This window comes from Ovis canadensis, chromosome X (assembly GCF_042477335.2).
Source record: "Ovis canadensis isolate MfBH-ARS-UI-01 breed Bighorn chromosome X, ARS-UI_OviCan_v2, whole genome shotgun sequence".
Classification (NCBI taxonomy): Eukaryota; Metazoa; Chordata; class Mammalia; order Artiodactyla; family Bovidae; genus Ovis; species Ovis canadensis.
Genome location: NC_091727.1, coordinates 140,075,707 through 140,093,924, shown reverse-complemented (window position 1 = coordinate 140,093,924; position 18,218 = coordinate 140,075,707). Strand labels below are relative to the sequence as shown.

At 35.4% G+C, this 18,218-nt stretch overlaps 1 protein-coding gene across 6 annotated transcripts in view; it reads left to right on the top strand.

The window, feature by feature from the left end:
* Window positions 1-18,218, top strand: part of DIAPH2 (diaphanous related formin 2) — a 968,993-nt gene that overhangs the window by 482,352 nt on the left and 468,423 nt on the right. For all 6 annotated transcript variants that reach the window (XM_070291115.1, XM_070291113.1, XM_070291114.1 and 3 more), the window contains one exon: window positions 4,466-4,567. In XM_070291115.1, coding sequence (XP_070147216.1) covers window positions 4,466-4,567 — 102 coding nt within the window. The remainder of the gene's footprint in view (window positions 1-4,465; window positions 4,568-18,218) is intronic.

Genomic DNA, 18,218 nt, shown 5'->3' with positions numbered 1-18,218 from the left:
ACCAGCAATGCATAAGGGTTCCTATTTTCATACATCCTTACCAGCAGCTTTTATTTCCCACTTTTTGGACAATAGCCTTTCTAGTAGGCATTGTAAAAATGGTATCTCGTTATAGGGGCTTTAAAAAATGCTATTGTAAATGGAATTGTTTTATTAATTTCCTTTCAGATTATAGTGCACAGAAATACAACTGATTTTTGCATGCTGATTAACTATCCTGAAACTTTGCTGAATTCTTTTATTAGCTCTTTCAGTTTTTTTTTTGTTGTTGTTGAATTGTTTAGTGTTTTCTTCATATAAAATCGTTATCTGTAAAGAGAGACAATTTTTTAAAATTTTCTAATTTGAGTGACTTTTATTTCTCTTTCTTGTCTAATTGCTCTGGTTAGTACTATGATGCATAGATGTGTTGTGAGCATTCATCCTTGCCTTGTTCCTGTTCTTAACAGATATAATTTCAGGCTTTTGCCACTGAGTATATTAACTGTGACATCTTTTTATATGGTCTTTATCATGTTGTGAAAGTTTGCTTTTATTCCTAGTTTAAAGAGCATTTTTTTTTCTCACAAATATGTGTGGGATTTTATCAAATGCTTTTAATGTATTAGTTGAAATGATCATGTGAGATGTTTTCCCTTTATTCTATTAATGTGGCATATTACATTGGTTAATTTTTTCTTGAACAAAGAGAAATAAACACTATTTTTAAACATTCTACAAAATAGGATGTTTACTCATTGGATGGTATAAATCTGCATTACTGAGGGTTCACATCACAAAAGAATTAGAGACCACTCGATTTTAGCTTAGCAAGATTCCTTCCTATGCTTTTTTTCTGTATTTGTTAGGTTGAATGAGTTCAATATGGAAAAAAAAAGTGTCAAACGATTAAAAGTGCAAATAGCTTTGCATAATTTTCCTACCCAAAATATAATTAAGCCACAATAATTAAAGTTTTGGCTTGCTTGTTTTTTTGTAATATATATATATATTATTGAAGTTTAGTTGACTTACAGTGTTTCAGGTACACAGCAAATTGACTCAGTTATCTAAGTGCACATATATTAGTTTTGAAATTATTTTCTATCATACATAGGTTATTGCAAGATATTGACTGTAGTTCCCTATGCTGTACAGTAAACATTTGTTGCTTGTTGTACATCTATTTTTTAATTAGAAGTCTAGAATTCTGTTCATAATAAGTCAAAGTAGAATCAAAATGTCATAATTTTTTAGTTAGGCAAAAAATCATAAGTTTTCTAAAATATATATATTATACATATTTTATATACATATACAAAAGCTTTTCTACTTACACTTCATAAAGACTTGAAAAAGAACATCAAAAAAAGTGAGAGATGGATAAATTGGAGAAGATAAACTAAATGAAATGGGAGCACTGAATATAAAATAGAAAAAGTGAAACAAACTAGATAAAAATAAAACATCATCATATTTTTATATGTTGAATAACCCTTGCATTCCAGCTATTATTTTCGATCTGTATATTTCTTTCTTCAGCTCTCTCAATTTTTACTTCATGTATTTTGTAGCTCGGTTCTTAGACAGGAATATGTTCATAATAATTATATCTTCTTGATGGGTTTAAACTTTTATTAATATATAATATCCTTATCTCTTGTGACCTTTTTGTGATTTAAAGTGATAATTTTAATTTGACAATAATATAGATACCTTACTTTTTGCGGGGTGGGGGTACTCTATACATGCCGTATTTTTTCCCATGCTTTTGCTTTCAATCACTTTGTATCTTTTTATTAAAAGCTTGTAGACTGCATATAGCAGTATGTTTGTTTATTTATTTGCTTGTTTTATTGAGGTATAATTGATGCATAATTTTGTTTACTGCCCTTTAATTTCTGCTTGTAGGCCTCCTTTAGTATTTGGGGAAAGAACAGGCTTGCTAGTGATAAATGATCTCTTTTCTTGTTGCTGTTGTTGTTATTATTAATTTGGAAATGTCTTAGTTTTTCATTCTTGAGGACAGTTTTTGTGGGTATAAAATTCTTGTTGATAGTCTTTTATTTCAGCATTCATTTTATCGAAATCATATAATAATCCTATTGCTGCTAAGTCACTTCAGTCGTATCCAACTCTGTTCGACCCCATAGATGGCAGCCCACCAGGCTCCTCCATCCATAGGATTTTCCAGGCAAGAGTACTGGAGTGAGGTGCCATTGCCTTCTGTGAATAATCCTATTAAGTATTCCTTAAATGTGACAATTCACTTCTCTATTGCTGCTTTAAAAATGATCATTTTCTACATTTGACACTTTGATTAGACAGTGTCTCATACTTCTTTGATGTCCTACTTGGAGTTAATGTGCTTCTTGGGTGTGTGTATCTACGTATTTCATCAGATTTGGAAAGTTTTCAATCATTAATTATTGAAATATTTTTTTCTTCCCTTTCATTTTTGGGAATGCTGTGATATACATGTTGGTATGCTTGGTGTCCCACAGATCCCACATGCTTTGTTTATTTTTCTTCATTCTTTTATCTTTCTGTTTCTTCGACCTAATAATATCAGTTTCTTGACCTTCACATTCGTTGATCCTTTCCTCTGCCTGCCCATATCTACTCCTATAATAAATTTTAAATTTCAGTTATTGGTACTTTTCACTTTCAGAATTTCTGTTGGATTCCTTTTTGTAATTTCTATGTCTTTCTTATTCTATTCATAATCTTGTTTTCCTTTAGTTATTTGTCCATAGTTTCCTTTAGCTCATTGAGCATGTTTAAAATAATTTATTTAATATTTTTGATTTATAACTTTAAATTCTGAACTTCTTCAGGAATCATTTCTGTCAAATTCTTTTTTCCCTGCATCGGCCATGCTTTATTGGTTCTTCTCATGCTTTGTAATATTTTTGTTGAGAACTGGAGATTTGAATATATTATAACTTTGGGAATCTAATTATGCCACTCCTTAAAGACAGCTGATTTTTGTTTTCTAAGGACGGTATTCCTTGTGTGTGGTCACTCTAGTTTGAGTTTCATTATCTCTTCACTCAGCCAGTGATCTGACAATGTATGCTACATCAGTTTAGTCATGTCTGACTCTTTGTGACCCCATGGACAATAGCCCATCAAGCTCTCTGTCCGTGTGGATTCTTCAGGCAAGAATACTGGAGTGGGTTGCCATGCCCTCCTCCTAGGGTATCTTCCTAACCCAAGAATCAAACCTGTGTTTCTTGTGTCTCCTGCATTGGCAGGCCAGTTCTTTACCACTAGTGCCACCTAGATCTAACAAAGATTTCCTTAGTTGTCTGGTTCCAAAAGGCAGTAGAGGTGTTTCTGCCTATTTAAATCTTCTAATAGATGCCATTAGGGAAAGCTGCTGCAACCAGAGAGTGTTGAAACCAAGGCAAGCATCTACCAAACCAACCAGAATGCACATCTCTGAATTTTGGAGAACAGGATCCCCATTGCTCACCCTGGCATCAGCCATTCCCTTTTGCATCTTAGGCATTATCCTCACAGTGACAGGAATGGCAATCCACCGCAGTATTCTTGCTTGGGAATCCCATGGACAGAGGAGCCTGATGCGCTACAGTCCATAGGGTCGCAGAGAGTCAGGCCAAACTGAGCGACTAACACATATACACATAGTATTGTGTGTGTATATGTGTGTAGTCGTGTGAGTGTTTGTGTGTGTATATATATTTAAGTTGTTCTGAAAGATAGTTTTTAAGTGAACTATCTGAAGGATATTGGAAAGATGGTTTTAACAGCTTTATCTGAAAGATAGTTTTAAATTGGGTTGCATACTAGTCCCTCAGACTCAGTGTTGGACCATGATGTGGCCAGCTTTAAGGTGGTAAATTTGAAATAGCTGGGAAAATGATGTGTGGACTGTAGGGGCAAAAGCTAGGCTTCTTTCTTTGATAATTGTCTTAGGAATTGGAAATCACATAGAAAAACAGAATAGAAAAAAATACAGATATTATAAATAATTGGAGATTATTTTTATAGGCTTGATGTGGTTTGTAAGATTGAAAATGATTCCAAATTTTGCCAATATTGAAGAGTATAGTTGATGATTATTGTTACTGCACATGAGTAAATTCGACATAGTATTTTTCTGTTTTTTTATAGATTGACTAATTATCATGACAGGAAATAAATCTTAAAATTATGGTATGTGTTTAAGACTTAGAAAGATCAATTTTGTAATGTTATTTATTGTCATATGATTTTTTAATTTAATATTTATATACTATAGTGCAGAGAAACCAAACACTTCTATATATTTATTCACATTAAATTGTAGCTGTTTTTTGGTTAAGCTTTTGGGGAGAAGGGGAAGATACACTGGTACTGTGACGGAAGCACAATCAGAAATTTATCCACTATACTAGTTAATCACTTTCATAGTTGTTAATTTATCTTTTATAATCCTATTAATGAAATACTAAACTGTTATGCTTTTATTTCCTTTTAGAACCTTGTAAAACATCTTCCTGAGCAGAAGGTACTCAATGAGCTAGCAGAGCTGAAGAATGAGTATGATGACCTCTGTGAACCTGAACAGTTTGGAGTTGTGGTATGTATCTAGCCTAAGGGCCCACAGACTCAGCTTGCAGGTAACAATAGAAACGGGGGCGGGCAGGGGGGAAGACATTTCAGTTGCTTATATTTATTTTTTTTCCTACTGTATAACTATATAACTTATGTAACATTGGCTGTCGGGAAAAAAAAACAACCTTATTACTTTTAATATTATTGAAAAATAAAGAAGTTGAGATCTACATTATGAAATACCTCACAACATCTCAGGGATCTTCCTCTATATCAATGCTGATATTGATATTAATATAAATATATAAAAAGAACATGTTATTGTATTGACTATTTTTCCTTCTATTTAGATCTTGCTATTAGAATTTGGCTTTTTAATAAAGTTAGGCTTCTTAAGGGTGGAAAGGTGGAAACTGTTATAGATAATTAGAAATATTCTAGAGTCTCTTTTGAATAGTATACATTGTATCAGAAAAAAGACAAAACTTTTCAGATTTCCCGTAGTGTCATTAATTGATTAAAACCATTAAATACAGTTTCAGCTGGAAATAAAATTTCATAAATACATTTTGTGTTTTAGTGTGGTTAAATAATTACTGAAATGAATTATGTTTTCTTGTCTCTTCTTCATTTTAAAGGGTATAAAGTAAGACTAGGTGTAGATTATGTATTAAAACTGTAGTTTTATATATGTATATATATATATATGTTTCAAGCTTTCCTCAAAACTGCCATTCAAATAATTGACAAAAAGATGGTGGGTATGATGACTTATTTAGTGTCCTAGAGAAAAGCTGTGTTTGACTCAGTGTTCAATTCAAGTTTGGTCCCATATAAACAAACAGTTCTACTACAGCTCTCAGTTTTACCCTGGCTCTCTGACCATTTTCCATCTGCATCCTTAGATTTTTAAAAATAACCGTTACACTTAATAGTCAAATACTCTTCTTCATTCAAAATATTTTATAACTTCTTTAATAGTAATACATTTGATTCGATCTGATTTGCTGCTCTGCAACTTAAAAATCCTGTTTAAAGTCAAAATGTGATAGAACATTCCTTTTGAACATATGCAATAATTGCTCCCCCATATTTAGAGTTTATTAGTTCTCAGATATAGCACTGCATATGCTGATATAGGAGCATTCTGTCAAATCCTTGAAAATCAAATCAGGAATGTCTATTTAGGGTGAAATAGAGCATGTATAGATACCTGAAAAAACTATATCTCTCATTTTTTAATTAAGCAAATTAAACTGGCCAGATATTGTTTATTAAATAGCAATACTTTAACACAGTATTAAATAATAAAATTTTCTAGTCCAAAGTCCACACTTAAAACTTAAGTTACTGGAATTCATATTCTAATTGAAGCAAGGTTATATACCATCCGAGAATTCAGCTGTGTCACGATGGTGATGAGTTTTACAGTAGGTACACTGCAGTTTCTCCAAAGCCATTTTTTTCCTGAATGCAGTTTATCTTGGAAGATGTATTAGTTTGCCAAGCAAGTCCTTCAAGAGGAATATCCTTGGTACTACACTGAGGAAATGAAGTTTTGGGACATAAAGAGCAATATACCTTCTGAACTCAAAGCAAAATAGGAAAGGAAAGAGATTTCGTGTTTATGCATGCAACCATAAAGAATTCTGGGGCTGTGAGCATGAAGTCACCTGGTCCTCTTATTTACTCTCCCCATCCTTAGCTACATGTCTATAGGGAAGATAGTCAAGGACATTTCTAAGTAGTTTATGCTATGTAAATTATCTAAGGCAGTATCAATCAGGATTTGCCTGATCTAAATAAAGATTAGATAGTCTCATATCTAGCGAAGTTTCTTGAAATAACGTTATAACTTAGTCTTTTAACCACATATGTAAATATATATATCTTGTATATAATAGCCAGTAGATAAGTGCTTATTGAATTTTAAGATAATTATTAGAACTAAGTATGAGCCTGATATTAAAAATAGCATAGTTTAGGTCTCAAAGTAAAAATTATGTTCAAATATATTTCTTAAAGACTATGCTGAAATTAAATTCACTTCTCTGTGGAAATGTCCAAATACTTTTTAATCCTGGAAATACATGGACAGCCTACATTTAGGACAACTTTGGACATCTATAGAGTCCTCTGGCCAAATGAGAAAGTTCCCAAACTTGTTGTCTTGCTTTTGCTTTCTTCCACCATCAAAATTACTAGTTTAGTCTTCTTAAAAATGTATATTCATCATGTGATTTCTATATTGAAACCCTTCAGTGTCTCCCAGAGTTGACAGAATAAAATCCGAGCTCTTTCCCATTCTCATTGTGCCTCTAACTCTCTGACTTTATGTCTCCCTGTTCTCTTTGGCAAACTTGAGTGAATTGGTGTCTTTAGGACATTTTAGCTTTTACCTTGGCGGGACTCTTATCGCCATTTCAGCAGTTATTTTACTTGTTCCTAATTCAGTGGTCTTTTGTTCTTTCTGTAGCGTCTGTGCCATATCTTACCTGCTTTCTTCAAGTCTTTTCTCCCTCCCCTTCCCATTCTTTTCAACCTACAGACAACCTAATCTCTTCCCAGGGAAATGAGAAAGCAAATAGGAGCTAGAACAGTATCTCTTCTACCCACAGTTGTTATCTCTACGCATATCTGGTGTTAACCTCCTCTCTGTCAAACATCAGAAAAAGGGATCCTTTATTTACTATGACCATTGTTCTTGTTGTTGTTAATGATAGGAATAAGAATGTATTGACATGTTACTATGTCCAGCGCCATGCTAGGTGTTTTTACATGCACCATCTCATGCATTCCTCACAGCCCTGTGAGACTGGTGTTATTGTTGACTCCACGTTACAGATGAGGGCAGTGAGGTCAAGGGAGGTTTTGGACCTTGTTCAGTTACATAGCTGTCGGTACAGAATTTAGTTCCAGGCAGTCTGATGTCATGGACTGTGATTTTAACAACTGTACTGAACTGGTGTGTGCTTATGCGTACATGTACATGTGTGTGTGAAATAGTCTACTACACACTAATACACTTACCTCTGTGTAAGGCATTAGTTCTCCTCTGCCTACTTGTGTTCTATTTGTCTGTTGCCTCTTCAGTTCCTCAGTCTCCACTCTGCTCTTCTCTTCAGAAATAAGAATCTTCTTAAGTCATTCATTGCCCCAAAATGTATGAATGGATAGCTGGATGGATAGATGAATAAAAAATCCTTCACTGGCCCTGAGGTCCATGATAAACACTGCCCTCGCTTCATTACCTAGCATGAGTTTTTTCAAAGAGTAGTCTCTTTCTGTTTTCTACTTCCTTACCTCTAGTTACTTACTATTCAGGAAACAGCAATCAGAATGCTGCCTTAAATAATGTGTTGAAACTGATCTAGGAGAGATCATCAATTAACTCCTAGTTGCATCTAAAATATACGGGCGATCTACTGACTTCTCTTCTGTGCTGTTACTAATGTAACCCAAGCCAGCATCCTCTTTCCCTTAACCATTACAATATACGTTTGTATATGTATATTACAATATATATGTGTTCTCCACTTATGCTTTTGACCTTTTCCCAAATCAGTCTCGGCACAGCCCTTGATGTGACATTTCCGAAGTACATTTGTGTTGCATCATTATTTATCTGCTTAAAGCATCAGTGTATTGTTTTTTGAATTTACCATGCTCTTCCCTGTCTTTGGACCATTACACATGCTGCTCCCTCTTACTCCCACTCCTGCCTGCCTCTCTCCTGCTTATTCTTTGAGTCTCTGCTTAAATTTTTCTCCCCATTATGTTCTCACTTTCTTATTAGGTCTCCCTATTAAATTCTCTCAGAGCATCTTATTTTTTTCTTTTCCTTTCTCAAAATTATCATGGTTTTTTAATTAAATGTTTAATCACAAGGTTTTTTATTGAATGACCCCTGTTAGATGACAACTTCTGTATGTCTGTATTATATTGATTTAATTCACATGGTATACTTACCAATGTTTGTTGACTGTATTAGCTTGAATCCAAAATCAAGTGGGCTCTTCTTATTCGTGTCTAATTCTGTATCCATTTGGTACTTGAATGTTGAAAAATTTAGATTCCTTATTGAGTCCTTTTCTTTCTTTGCCTTCTCTAGTGGTAAATACTGTTTCCTAATTTTAGTCCTATCACCCTGCCAATGTCCTTTAGAATTTTCATTATTGTATAACTTCCTGGGTGATAAAAATAAAATCTCATCAGTTAGAGATGTACATAAGCCACAATTGCAATTACTCTTGCAACATTCACTAAAATCTCATCAAACAAACAAACAAACCAAAAAAAAAAAAAAAACAGTAAAACTGGCAAGACTACAGAAGAATCAGGCTTTGAATTTTTGAAAAAAGATAAACTTACCCGAGACAGTGACTGGGCTGCTAAGCTTTCTCTAAACTTTCTTTCCCTCTTTTTTTTTAATCAGCCATATCATAGGATTTGCTTATTTTCACATGTCATAAATTAAAAAGAAACCAGAAAAAAGAGAGAGAGAGAGAAGAAAAAAGAAACAAAAAAATCTAGGGACCTTTCCTGTATCTAGAGGCAGGTTTCCTGGGAAGGGGGGTATGTTACTTCCCACACCATCTAAGATCAATAATCCTTTTCTTTAGGGGGGTAGATTGACTGCATAGCTTCCCACTGACTTGTCCTTCAATCTGCCTCCCACAGAATTGAATTTGGTACATTATTGTAATTATGTGCTGTACCTGTACTGGGGGAAAAAAAAACACAGATCTTTGAAAACTCTGCCAGTTAGAACCCCCAGCAGGAGCTTTTAGACTCTTCCCAGTGTGTTTGCAGCTCAGCTGTTCTCAAACCTTAGAGCTATGGAAATTCCCACTTGTCTTGCACTGTGAACGGAGACCCATACTGTGTGTATCTATTAAAGTAACACATCTTCTGAGAAAAAGAAGGCAATAATTAGTTCTCTTAGTAATTGGTACTTTGTTTTTCCTGACTTCAAAATTACACATATTTTTCAATTAAAAACATTCTAAAGCTATAATCTAAGAAAAAGATGTTGAGATAGCCTTGTGCATAAAAAACATTTATAATGAAAAGCAAAGATTATGTGATACTGCTGACAGCATAATTTTTTTTCTTTTTCTGCATAAATATGTGAAGGCGGGAGCAGTGGATTTATGCCTGTAGTTGAAACTACAGATATATAATCAGTTTGCTTTTTAATTTTTTTGAAGCCCCCCCCAAGAGCTTATGAGCTCTATTCAAGATAGCTTAATCAGGTGAACAGGAAATTCTTAAAAGCTTTTTTTTTTTTTTTTTTTTCTCCCACGCATCATCAAAGGCAGTTAGTTTGGATGGAAAATTGTAGCTCTTCTGTTCCATTAATATTAAATAATTATTCAAGTGTGCATATTCATTGGGAAAATTGCATTTTTCTTTATCTGCTTTCATTCAAAGTGTTCAGTGTTTTGATATGTAATGCCTTGATTGTTTCTATTTTCATTCCTTCTGTAAATATGAATGCTAGCTCTTACTTCTAGATGTACCTTCATTTTTATCTAAAAAAAATCATTTAATAATTGTGAAATCAAGTAAAAGAAAACTCACCATGGTGTGTTCTCAAATCCATGTATTCAGATTCTGGTTCATTTAAATAACTTCTCATAATAATCCATTTGGTGACAGGATGACTTTTTTCCATCAGCTTTTACAATAAAATGAGGTAAAATAAAACCATCTGAAACTGAATATTCAGATAAAGCCTGTGGATGTCAATCAATTTTTCTATTGATAGATTGTCATTAAATTTTAAAAAATGAAAAATTCACCCCTTTCCCCTATCCATATATCAGTAATCCTTTAAAATAATAGCCTAGTATCACAGGTGCTCTAATGGCCATTCTTGGCCTCAGACAGTTTTTAGAATGATGTTTTGAAAATTCTTTAGCCATTTCTTAATGTAATTTTTTTGAGCTTCCAGCGTCTCTTGGGTCAACATTGTTACCATGTTCTGTTCCAGACTGGAAATGAGTAGATATTTGCTGATGCATGATTTCCACATATTACTCTGTTTGAGGAAAATATTCTCTATGAGCACATCATTGCTTTTCTGGGATAGAGTCAGTTTTCAAAACCCTGTTTTTCCAAAGCTTCATTTTGCAGATTACTAATGACTCTCAGCTCTCCTGACATCTAATATACAAACGTTTGCCGTCGGCTCCATGCAGCAGGTGCACCTGTATTGATGATTTGTCCAGTCCGAGTACTCGGTGTACTGTAGAAAGCACCGCAGTGAGCAGTAGCGAGCCTGTCCTGGGGGGGGCGGGGGTTATGTCTAAAAGAGAATAATAATGATTTATTTGACAGGAAATCATAGACGTCCTTGTTTGAAATATTTCCGTGCTTCCAAACATCAGAGTTTAGCTCAGTTTTCAAGTCTGGGTCTCACAACTTTCATAGGAAGATCTGCCTGCTGTCTAACTTCAACTGACTCTTCTTTATCACCACTTCATTACGTCACCTTCGTTATAGTCACTGATACAAAATTATTCTGTAATTTTAATGTATATTGGGTCCCAAGAGTATTTAGGCATCGGGAAAATCTTATGTAACAAATATGTATTTATTACAAATATATCTGTTAATTCCCATGAATCTTTAATATTATCTATTAAAGATATTAGAAGATCACTTATGCTCACATGTGATGGCAGTTGAAAATGAGCTGCTTAGCAGTGAAAAATGAAAGAAAATAGAAATCACCTTAAAAGTGAGTGACAAAAAAAAAAAAGTGAGTGACACATGACTTCAGGAGTGGCATGGGACTGCTTCCTCCTCCTTCACACAAGACTGTTACACTTGGATCTTTTTTTCTTTCTCTCTGGAATCCTATGGTAGTTTGGCAGAACATCAATATTCCACAGCTGCATAGATAGTAAAGTGTATAAAATTCAAATTATATTAATAAAATTGTGTCTGACTCTTTGGGGAAATAACCAACTTGTGGCTGCTCTTACTAAAGCTGTCAGTATACTTTTTTTTTTTTTTTAATATAGTGCAGATCATCTGAAGACATGATAGCTGCTTGATGTGATTTGATAGACAAGTATCTTGTAACACAAATAAATCCCCTACATAATACAACACCTTGGTCAGCATCCCATAGCACTTCAAGGAATGAATTATAAAACAAAGGATGCCAGTCAACTAAAATGCTGCAAGGGACCACAAGGAGAAACAAACATACGCTGCAGCCAAGTTTTTGTTATATTTCCTTGTATCACTTAGGTGCACTCAAGTACCTTTATGAGACATGAGTCTTTTAATAACTGTAACTGTGGCTGGGGATGTCACTCACTACTACTTATGATTTCTCTGCTTCAGTTATCTAAGACATTCCCTTACACACACAAATCCTCTAATGGAGATTTAGCTATTGTCTATCAGTCTACCCTGCTCTGATCATTAAAATTCATACTTCTGACTGCAGGAAATTCTCTTAGTATGATCAAAGCATACTGTTTTGTGGCTTCTGTTAAGAGAGTCTATATAGTTTCACCTCCTCCATAAGTCTCTTGATTTTTATAGTAACATGTTCTCACTGCTAACATTTCTAGTGGAAAATTTATATGATGCATTGAAATTGACTGAAGGAAGCACTACATGATATTTACAAAGTGCTCAATAGAAAATGAAGGCCATTCTTCATCAAACCCTAGTGACACATGTTCCTTAATGGATGAGAAAAACTTCATCTCAGGTTTTGGAGAACAGTCAGGGACCATGGTACCTTGTTGGGGTAATTTCAGAGAATGAGTAAAGAGAATAATAGCAATAATAGCTATTGTTTTAGAGTGATTCTATTGTGTCAGCTATCATGACAGCAGTTTTACACATAAGGTCTCATTTGTCTTACTGAAACATGTATGAATGACTTAAAGAATACATTTTACTGGTGGAAAATAAAGTGTCAGAAACATTTAGTAAATTGCATTAGATTGTAACTATAAAGTAACACAACTGTAGTTCAAGTCCAGATCTGTGTAACTCAGAAGTCCTATTTCTTCTACTTAATTTACCTTCTGAGTCTAGAGAATACAGCAAATGATTTCTTTCCCTCTCTGAGGATTAAGGGGATAATTCTCTTGAACCTATTTTTCAAAATAGTTATTTAGAGCTCTGAATTCGGGCTGTTATGGAGCCTGGGAAGTATCCTTGGGATGACCCTTTTGGTAGCTAATTACTTTACATAGGAAGTAGGATACCTTCTTACTGCACCACATCAGCCTACTATGATGCCTCTTTGCACTGTCCATCTGCTGCCTAATCCTGTCCTTTGCCGATATTGGACTTTCTGTTTGTATTAATGAGTACATCCATTCATTCACTAATTTTATAAGAATTTCTTTCAAATTACATATGATATTTATTACCTGCTCTGCACTAAATTTTGGTGGGTAAATGAAGGAAAATATTTTGCTAGTTCAAAGGGCAGATGTGATCCTCTTATAATGCACAACCTCTTCCCTGAATGAGGTTGATTGGTGATAGACTGTATCCAGTAATAGCAGTCAAGAAAGGTAATTCCCTAGGATTTTTGGTTCGACATCTTAGCTGAAGACATCATTTTGGGGACAGTAAAATATTACCATCCGTTGTTGATTTTGTTCAATAGGCAATCTGCCTGTCTTCCTTGGGACAAGATCCAGAAAATAGTTAGTCAGCTCAGGAGTGCTTTTAAAATCAATCAGCAAATATTTGAATGTTTGATATACGCAAGGACCTGTGTTCAGTCTTTGATTCTTCTCTCTATGTACTCCTCATCAACAACCTGCTGCTGCTGCTGCTGCTAAGTCGCTTCAGTCGTGTCCGACTCTGTGCGACCCCATAGACGGCAGCCCACCAGGCTCCCCCATCCCTGGGATTCTCCAGGCAAGAACACTGGAGTGGGTTTTCATTTCCTTCTCCAATGCAGGAAAGTGAAAAGTGAAAGTGAAGTCGCTCAGTCGTGTCCAACTCTTGGCGACCCCATGGACTGCAGCCTACCAGGCTTCTCCGTCCACGGGATTTTCCAGGCAAGAGCACTGGAGTGGGGTGCCATCGCCTTCTCTGTCATCAACAACCTGCCTCCCACAATATTCTGATAACTCAAAATCTGCCAACTCTGATACTTATCTCCTAAATTCAAGGACTGAATTTCCGAATGCTACCAGATATCATAACAATAGCTAAACTCAACATATCAGGAAAGCAATATTATTTCCCTATTATAGAGGTTCATTTGACTATTCATGTGATGATTTGGAGGGGCGAATGCTGGAAGGATCCGGGAACACATTTAAATAGTCAGTTTTAGTGATTCAACCTTGAAGTATGTCAATTTTAACCTTGAATGATGAGAACTGAAAATAAGAGCCAATTCTAAGTAATTCTTCAGGTTAAAATATAGGCAAGGAATGGTATTAAATTACATTGTGTTTTCTGTGATTTCAACATGACTTCAAGATTTAGAGTCTTAATGTTGTTCCATAACCACTAAGTCATGTCCTAATCCATGTCCTAATAATGGGAGTCTAATAGTGTCTTTGTTAGTAGTAAAATGCACTGGTGTCTGAAAGAATGGTGAACCAAGTTCACTTAAATGCTAATAAAAATGTCTTGGTAACATCCAACTAATAGTTTTTATTTGTGGATCTCACACTGTTTGCCTCACCTTTCCACAGCTCTCAAGACAGAGACAAAAGGGAAGGAACTAATGTATATGGCTCATATGTTTGGCTCCTACCTAATTTTCAAAACAAAACTGCTTAGCAGGACTTTCCCCTTCATTAAAAATGAGGAAACTGAAGCAGAGAAATTAGGTGGATTAGCTTCACACAGTCAGACTCTGCAAAACTGTCTAGATTCACTCATTTGGTTGAATTTGCTACTAAGCCGTACCCTACCAGCCCCCACTGCCTTAGTCCCTGATTGACTTACTGGAGTACAGATAGCAGATCAAGGGAAGCAAATTCATCTACCCTCATTTTCTGAAACAAACATAAATACCAAACAGTAAGCCAAGCCAAATTGGCACTTCCTTCTGCCTTCATTAATTCCAACAGTATTCTACCTCACAAAGGACTAAACACCTTGGAACCATCTTTGACTTTATCCCCCACACCTGAGCATTCACTACTAAATCCCTTTGCTTCTTCCTTAATTCTTCCACTTGTATCTGTTGATTTCTCTCCCTTTCTACTGTCAACATCCTAGGGCATTACCTGTTTCTAAGACCTTTTGAAAACTTAACTAACAGTATTTCTGTCCCTAGTCTCTTTTTCAACAAGTCATACATACCACTCTCAATATGACTTCAGAGGTGGCCTGGCGTAGTTATTGAGAGTCTGAGTTCTGTAGCCAAAATGCCTGAGTTCAGAACTTCAATATACAGATTGACTCTGTACAAGTTATTTAGTATTTCTGTGCTTCACTTTCCTCATTTTTAGGAGACTAACGTGAATAATGCGTTTTCCTGGTGGCTCAGATGGTAAAGAATCCACCTGCAATGCAGGAGACCCAGGTTCAATCCCTAGGTCAGGAAGATCCCCTGGAGAAGGGACTGTTTCCCCACTCCAGTATTCTTGCCTGGACAATTCTATGGACAGAGGAACCTGGTGAGCTTCAGTGCATAGGGTCACAAAGAATTGGACATGACTGAATGACTAACACACAATATGAATAATCATTTCCTAGGGTGGTTTTGAGAATCAAATCTACATATATGTATATAACAGATTTCTAGAACAATGTCTGGAACAGAGTACTCAATGTTAATGGCTGTTATTGTTAATATAAATATTAAAGTACTTTTGGTCACATTATTTTTGTTGAGGGTGGTATTGGAAAAAAAAATAATCAAATCCATGCTGTTTTGGGTTTGTAGACCAAACATTGAAATAAAAAGCCCAGAAAAAGTAGACCAAGCATTGACATACAAAGCCCAGAAACAGATATGAATGCAGCATAGATATGAATTAAAACTAGTGGTATTAGAACCTGAAGCAAGACTAAAGATATCTATGTAAGCTTAGGCTGTAAATTCCTTGCGGATCTCAGACCAAAGCCACCCTGGAGTTCAGGGTTCCTATAGGTCTTACAGGGCATAGCCAGGTGACTAGCACCTGATCCAAGTAGTTCTGTGATTTTTTTAACCATCAGGGAGACTGAAAAATTCCTCTTGAGAAATCTGTATGCAGGCCAGGAAGCAACACTTAGAACTGGACATGGAACAACAGTCTGGTTCCAAATAGGAAAAGAAGTACGTCAAGGCTGTATATTGTCACCCTGCTTATTTAACTTATATGCAGAGTCCATCATGAGAAACTCTGGACTGTAAGAAACACAAGCTGGAATCAAGATCGCCAGGAGAAACATCAATAACCTCAGATATGCAGATGATACCACCCTTATGGCAGAAAGTGAAGAGAAACTAAAAAGCCTCTTGATGAAAGTGAAAGAGGAGAGCGAAAAAGTTGGCCTAAAGTTCAACATTCAGAAAAGGAAGATCATGGCATCTGGTCCCATCACTTCATGGGAAATAGATGGGGAAACAGTGGAAACAGTGTCAGACTTTATTTTTTGGGGCTCCAAAATCACTGCAGATGGTGACTGCAGCCAAGAAATTAAAAGACGCTTACTCCTTGGAAGCAAAGTTATGAACAACCTAGATAGTATATTGAAAAGCAGAGACATTTCTTTGCTGACTGAGGTCCGTCTAGTCAAGGCTATGCTTTTTCCTGTGGTCATGTATGGATGTGAGAGTTGGACTGTAAAGAAGGCTGAGTGCCAAAGAATTGATACTTTTGAACTGTGGTGTTGGAGAAGACTCTTGAGAGTCCCTTAGACTGCAAGGAGATCCAACCAGTCCATTCTGAAGGAGATCAGCCCTGGCATTTCTTTGGAAGGAATGATGCTGAAGCTGAAACTCCAGTACTTTGGCCACCTCATGCCAGTTGACTCACTGGAAAAGACTTTGATGCTGGGAGGCATTGGGGGCAGGAGAAGAAGGGGATGACAGAGGATGAGGCTGGATGGCATCACTGACTCGATGGATGCAAGTCTGAGTGAACTCCGGGAGTTGGTGATGCACAGGGAGGCCTGGCGTTGCTGAGATTCATGGGGTCGCAAAGAGTTGGATACAAGTGAGCGACTGAACTGAACTGAAACATATATTAATAAAATGATAGAAAACATGCTTCTGTGCTAATTATAGCCAAGTAACAATAAAAAGAAAGGAAAAATTAAATGGGGAAGGATTTGGAAACAGTGATAGAGGCATATAGAGGCATAAATGAAGGCGGAAAAAGACATAGAACCTTGGATAGATTCCCACACAAATTGACACGTGGGAGATTAGATTTGTTCATTCATGGAGACTTTAATGTGGTTAGCTTCCAATTTTTATGGCGTTTACATGGACTCTAAACGGACTTTGATTCAAATTCTGCCCCTAGGCATGTACCTCATAAATCCCTAACCTATAAGTCTTTTCTCACTTCATTCTTTCCCTCTACAACTTCTTTTTGGTCTCTAATTGTTTTTGCTTACTCACTCACTTTCTCTTTCTTTCTCTCTACTTGCTTAATTTTTAATTATTTAACCGTTTGCATCCCCTCTACTGTGAAGCCCTTGTTAAATGTTGCAGTCATAGAGTTTAAAGTTTTGTCTTATTTCAGTGAACATCTCCAGCACTTAATTTCTGTTTACCCATTTAGAATCATGGGCTAATTTTATTGTTAGCTGTAGTTATCATGTGATTGTGTTATGAGTTTTAGGCTATATTGGACACTTTTTGTGAGTAGATGGTGTGTCTTATACTTATCACGTGAGTACTGAAAAAATCAGTAGGATGTTTTGAATATTCTCCTGATTGTGTTTTTGCAAAGCTATTGATGAGTGACATGACCTACATTTCAGACCTAGTAACAGGGATATTCCCAGTATACTTTTATATATCTGCCTATGAAAAGCATGAATGCATATAGGAGGATTAGCAGACAGCAAAGGTTAATTTTTGGAGAGGCAGACATCCATGATTAATGACAAAATTTATTTCAAAGAGGAAAAATGATAGATTATGCTTTACTTTTGTATCAGAGCAGATAGGGTCTATTTGACAGCTCATTTTGCTGCCTTTGAGGGGTATTTTGTCCCCTTAAGAACTCTTAGTTTAAGAGTCCTTAAACTAAGGACTCTTATTTATGTTGTCAAATTATTTTCATGTTGTCTGCAGTTATCCCATGCCTACTCTGTGACTGGCATTTGTATTTTAAAAAGTTAAGCTATATGTAAAAAATAAAATAATTAGGATTGTTAATAATTTCATTGTGTGTGTGCTTATGTATTTTCTTATGTGTTGACCCTCCACCTACCTCTCTCCCAGAATTAATTTGGTGAATGAAAACTAGTTAAATGACCTGGAGTTATGGGAAATTAAAGACTAAAAGAGATTATCATAGGAACTATACCAAAGGGAATAGAGAATGTGGACCCAGACTATGAAACAAGTAAAACAAGTAAAAACTTGAACTGTTTTGAAGAAAACCAATATAGAATTATTGAATAATGTACCTAAAAGTAAGTTCATGTAATTTTACCGTAACTTTTTTTTCATTTCTCTGAAATGCTCTTTATTTATTTATTTATTTATTTTTACTTTA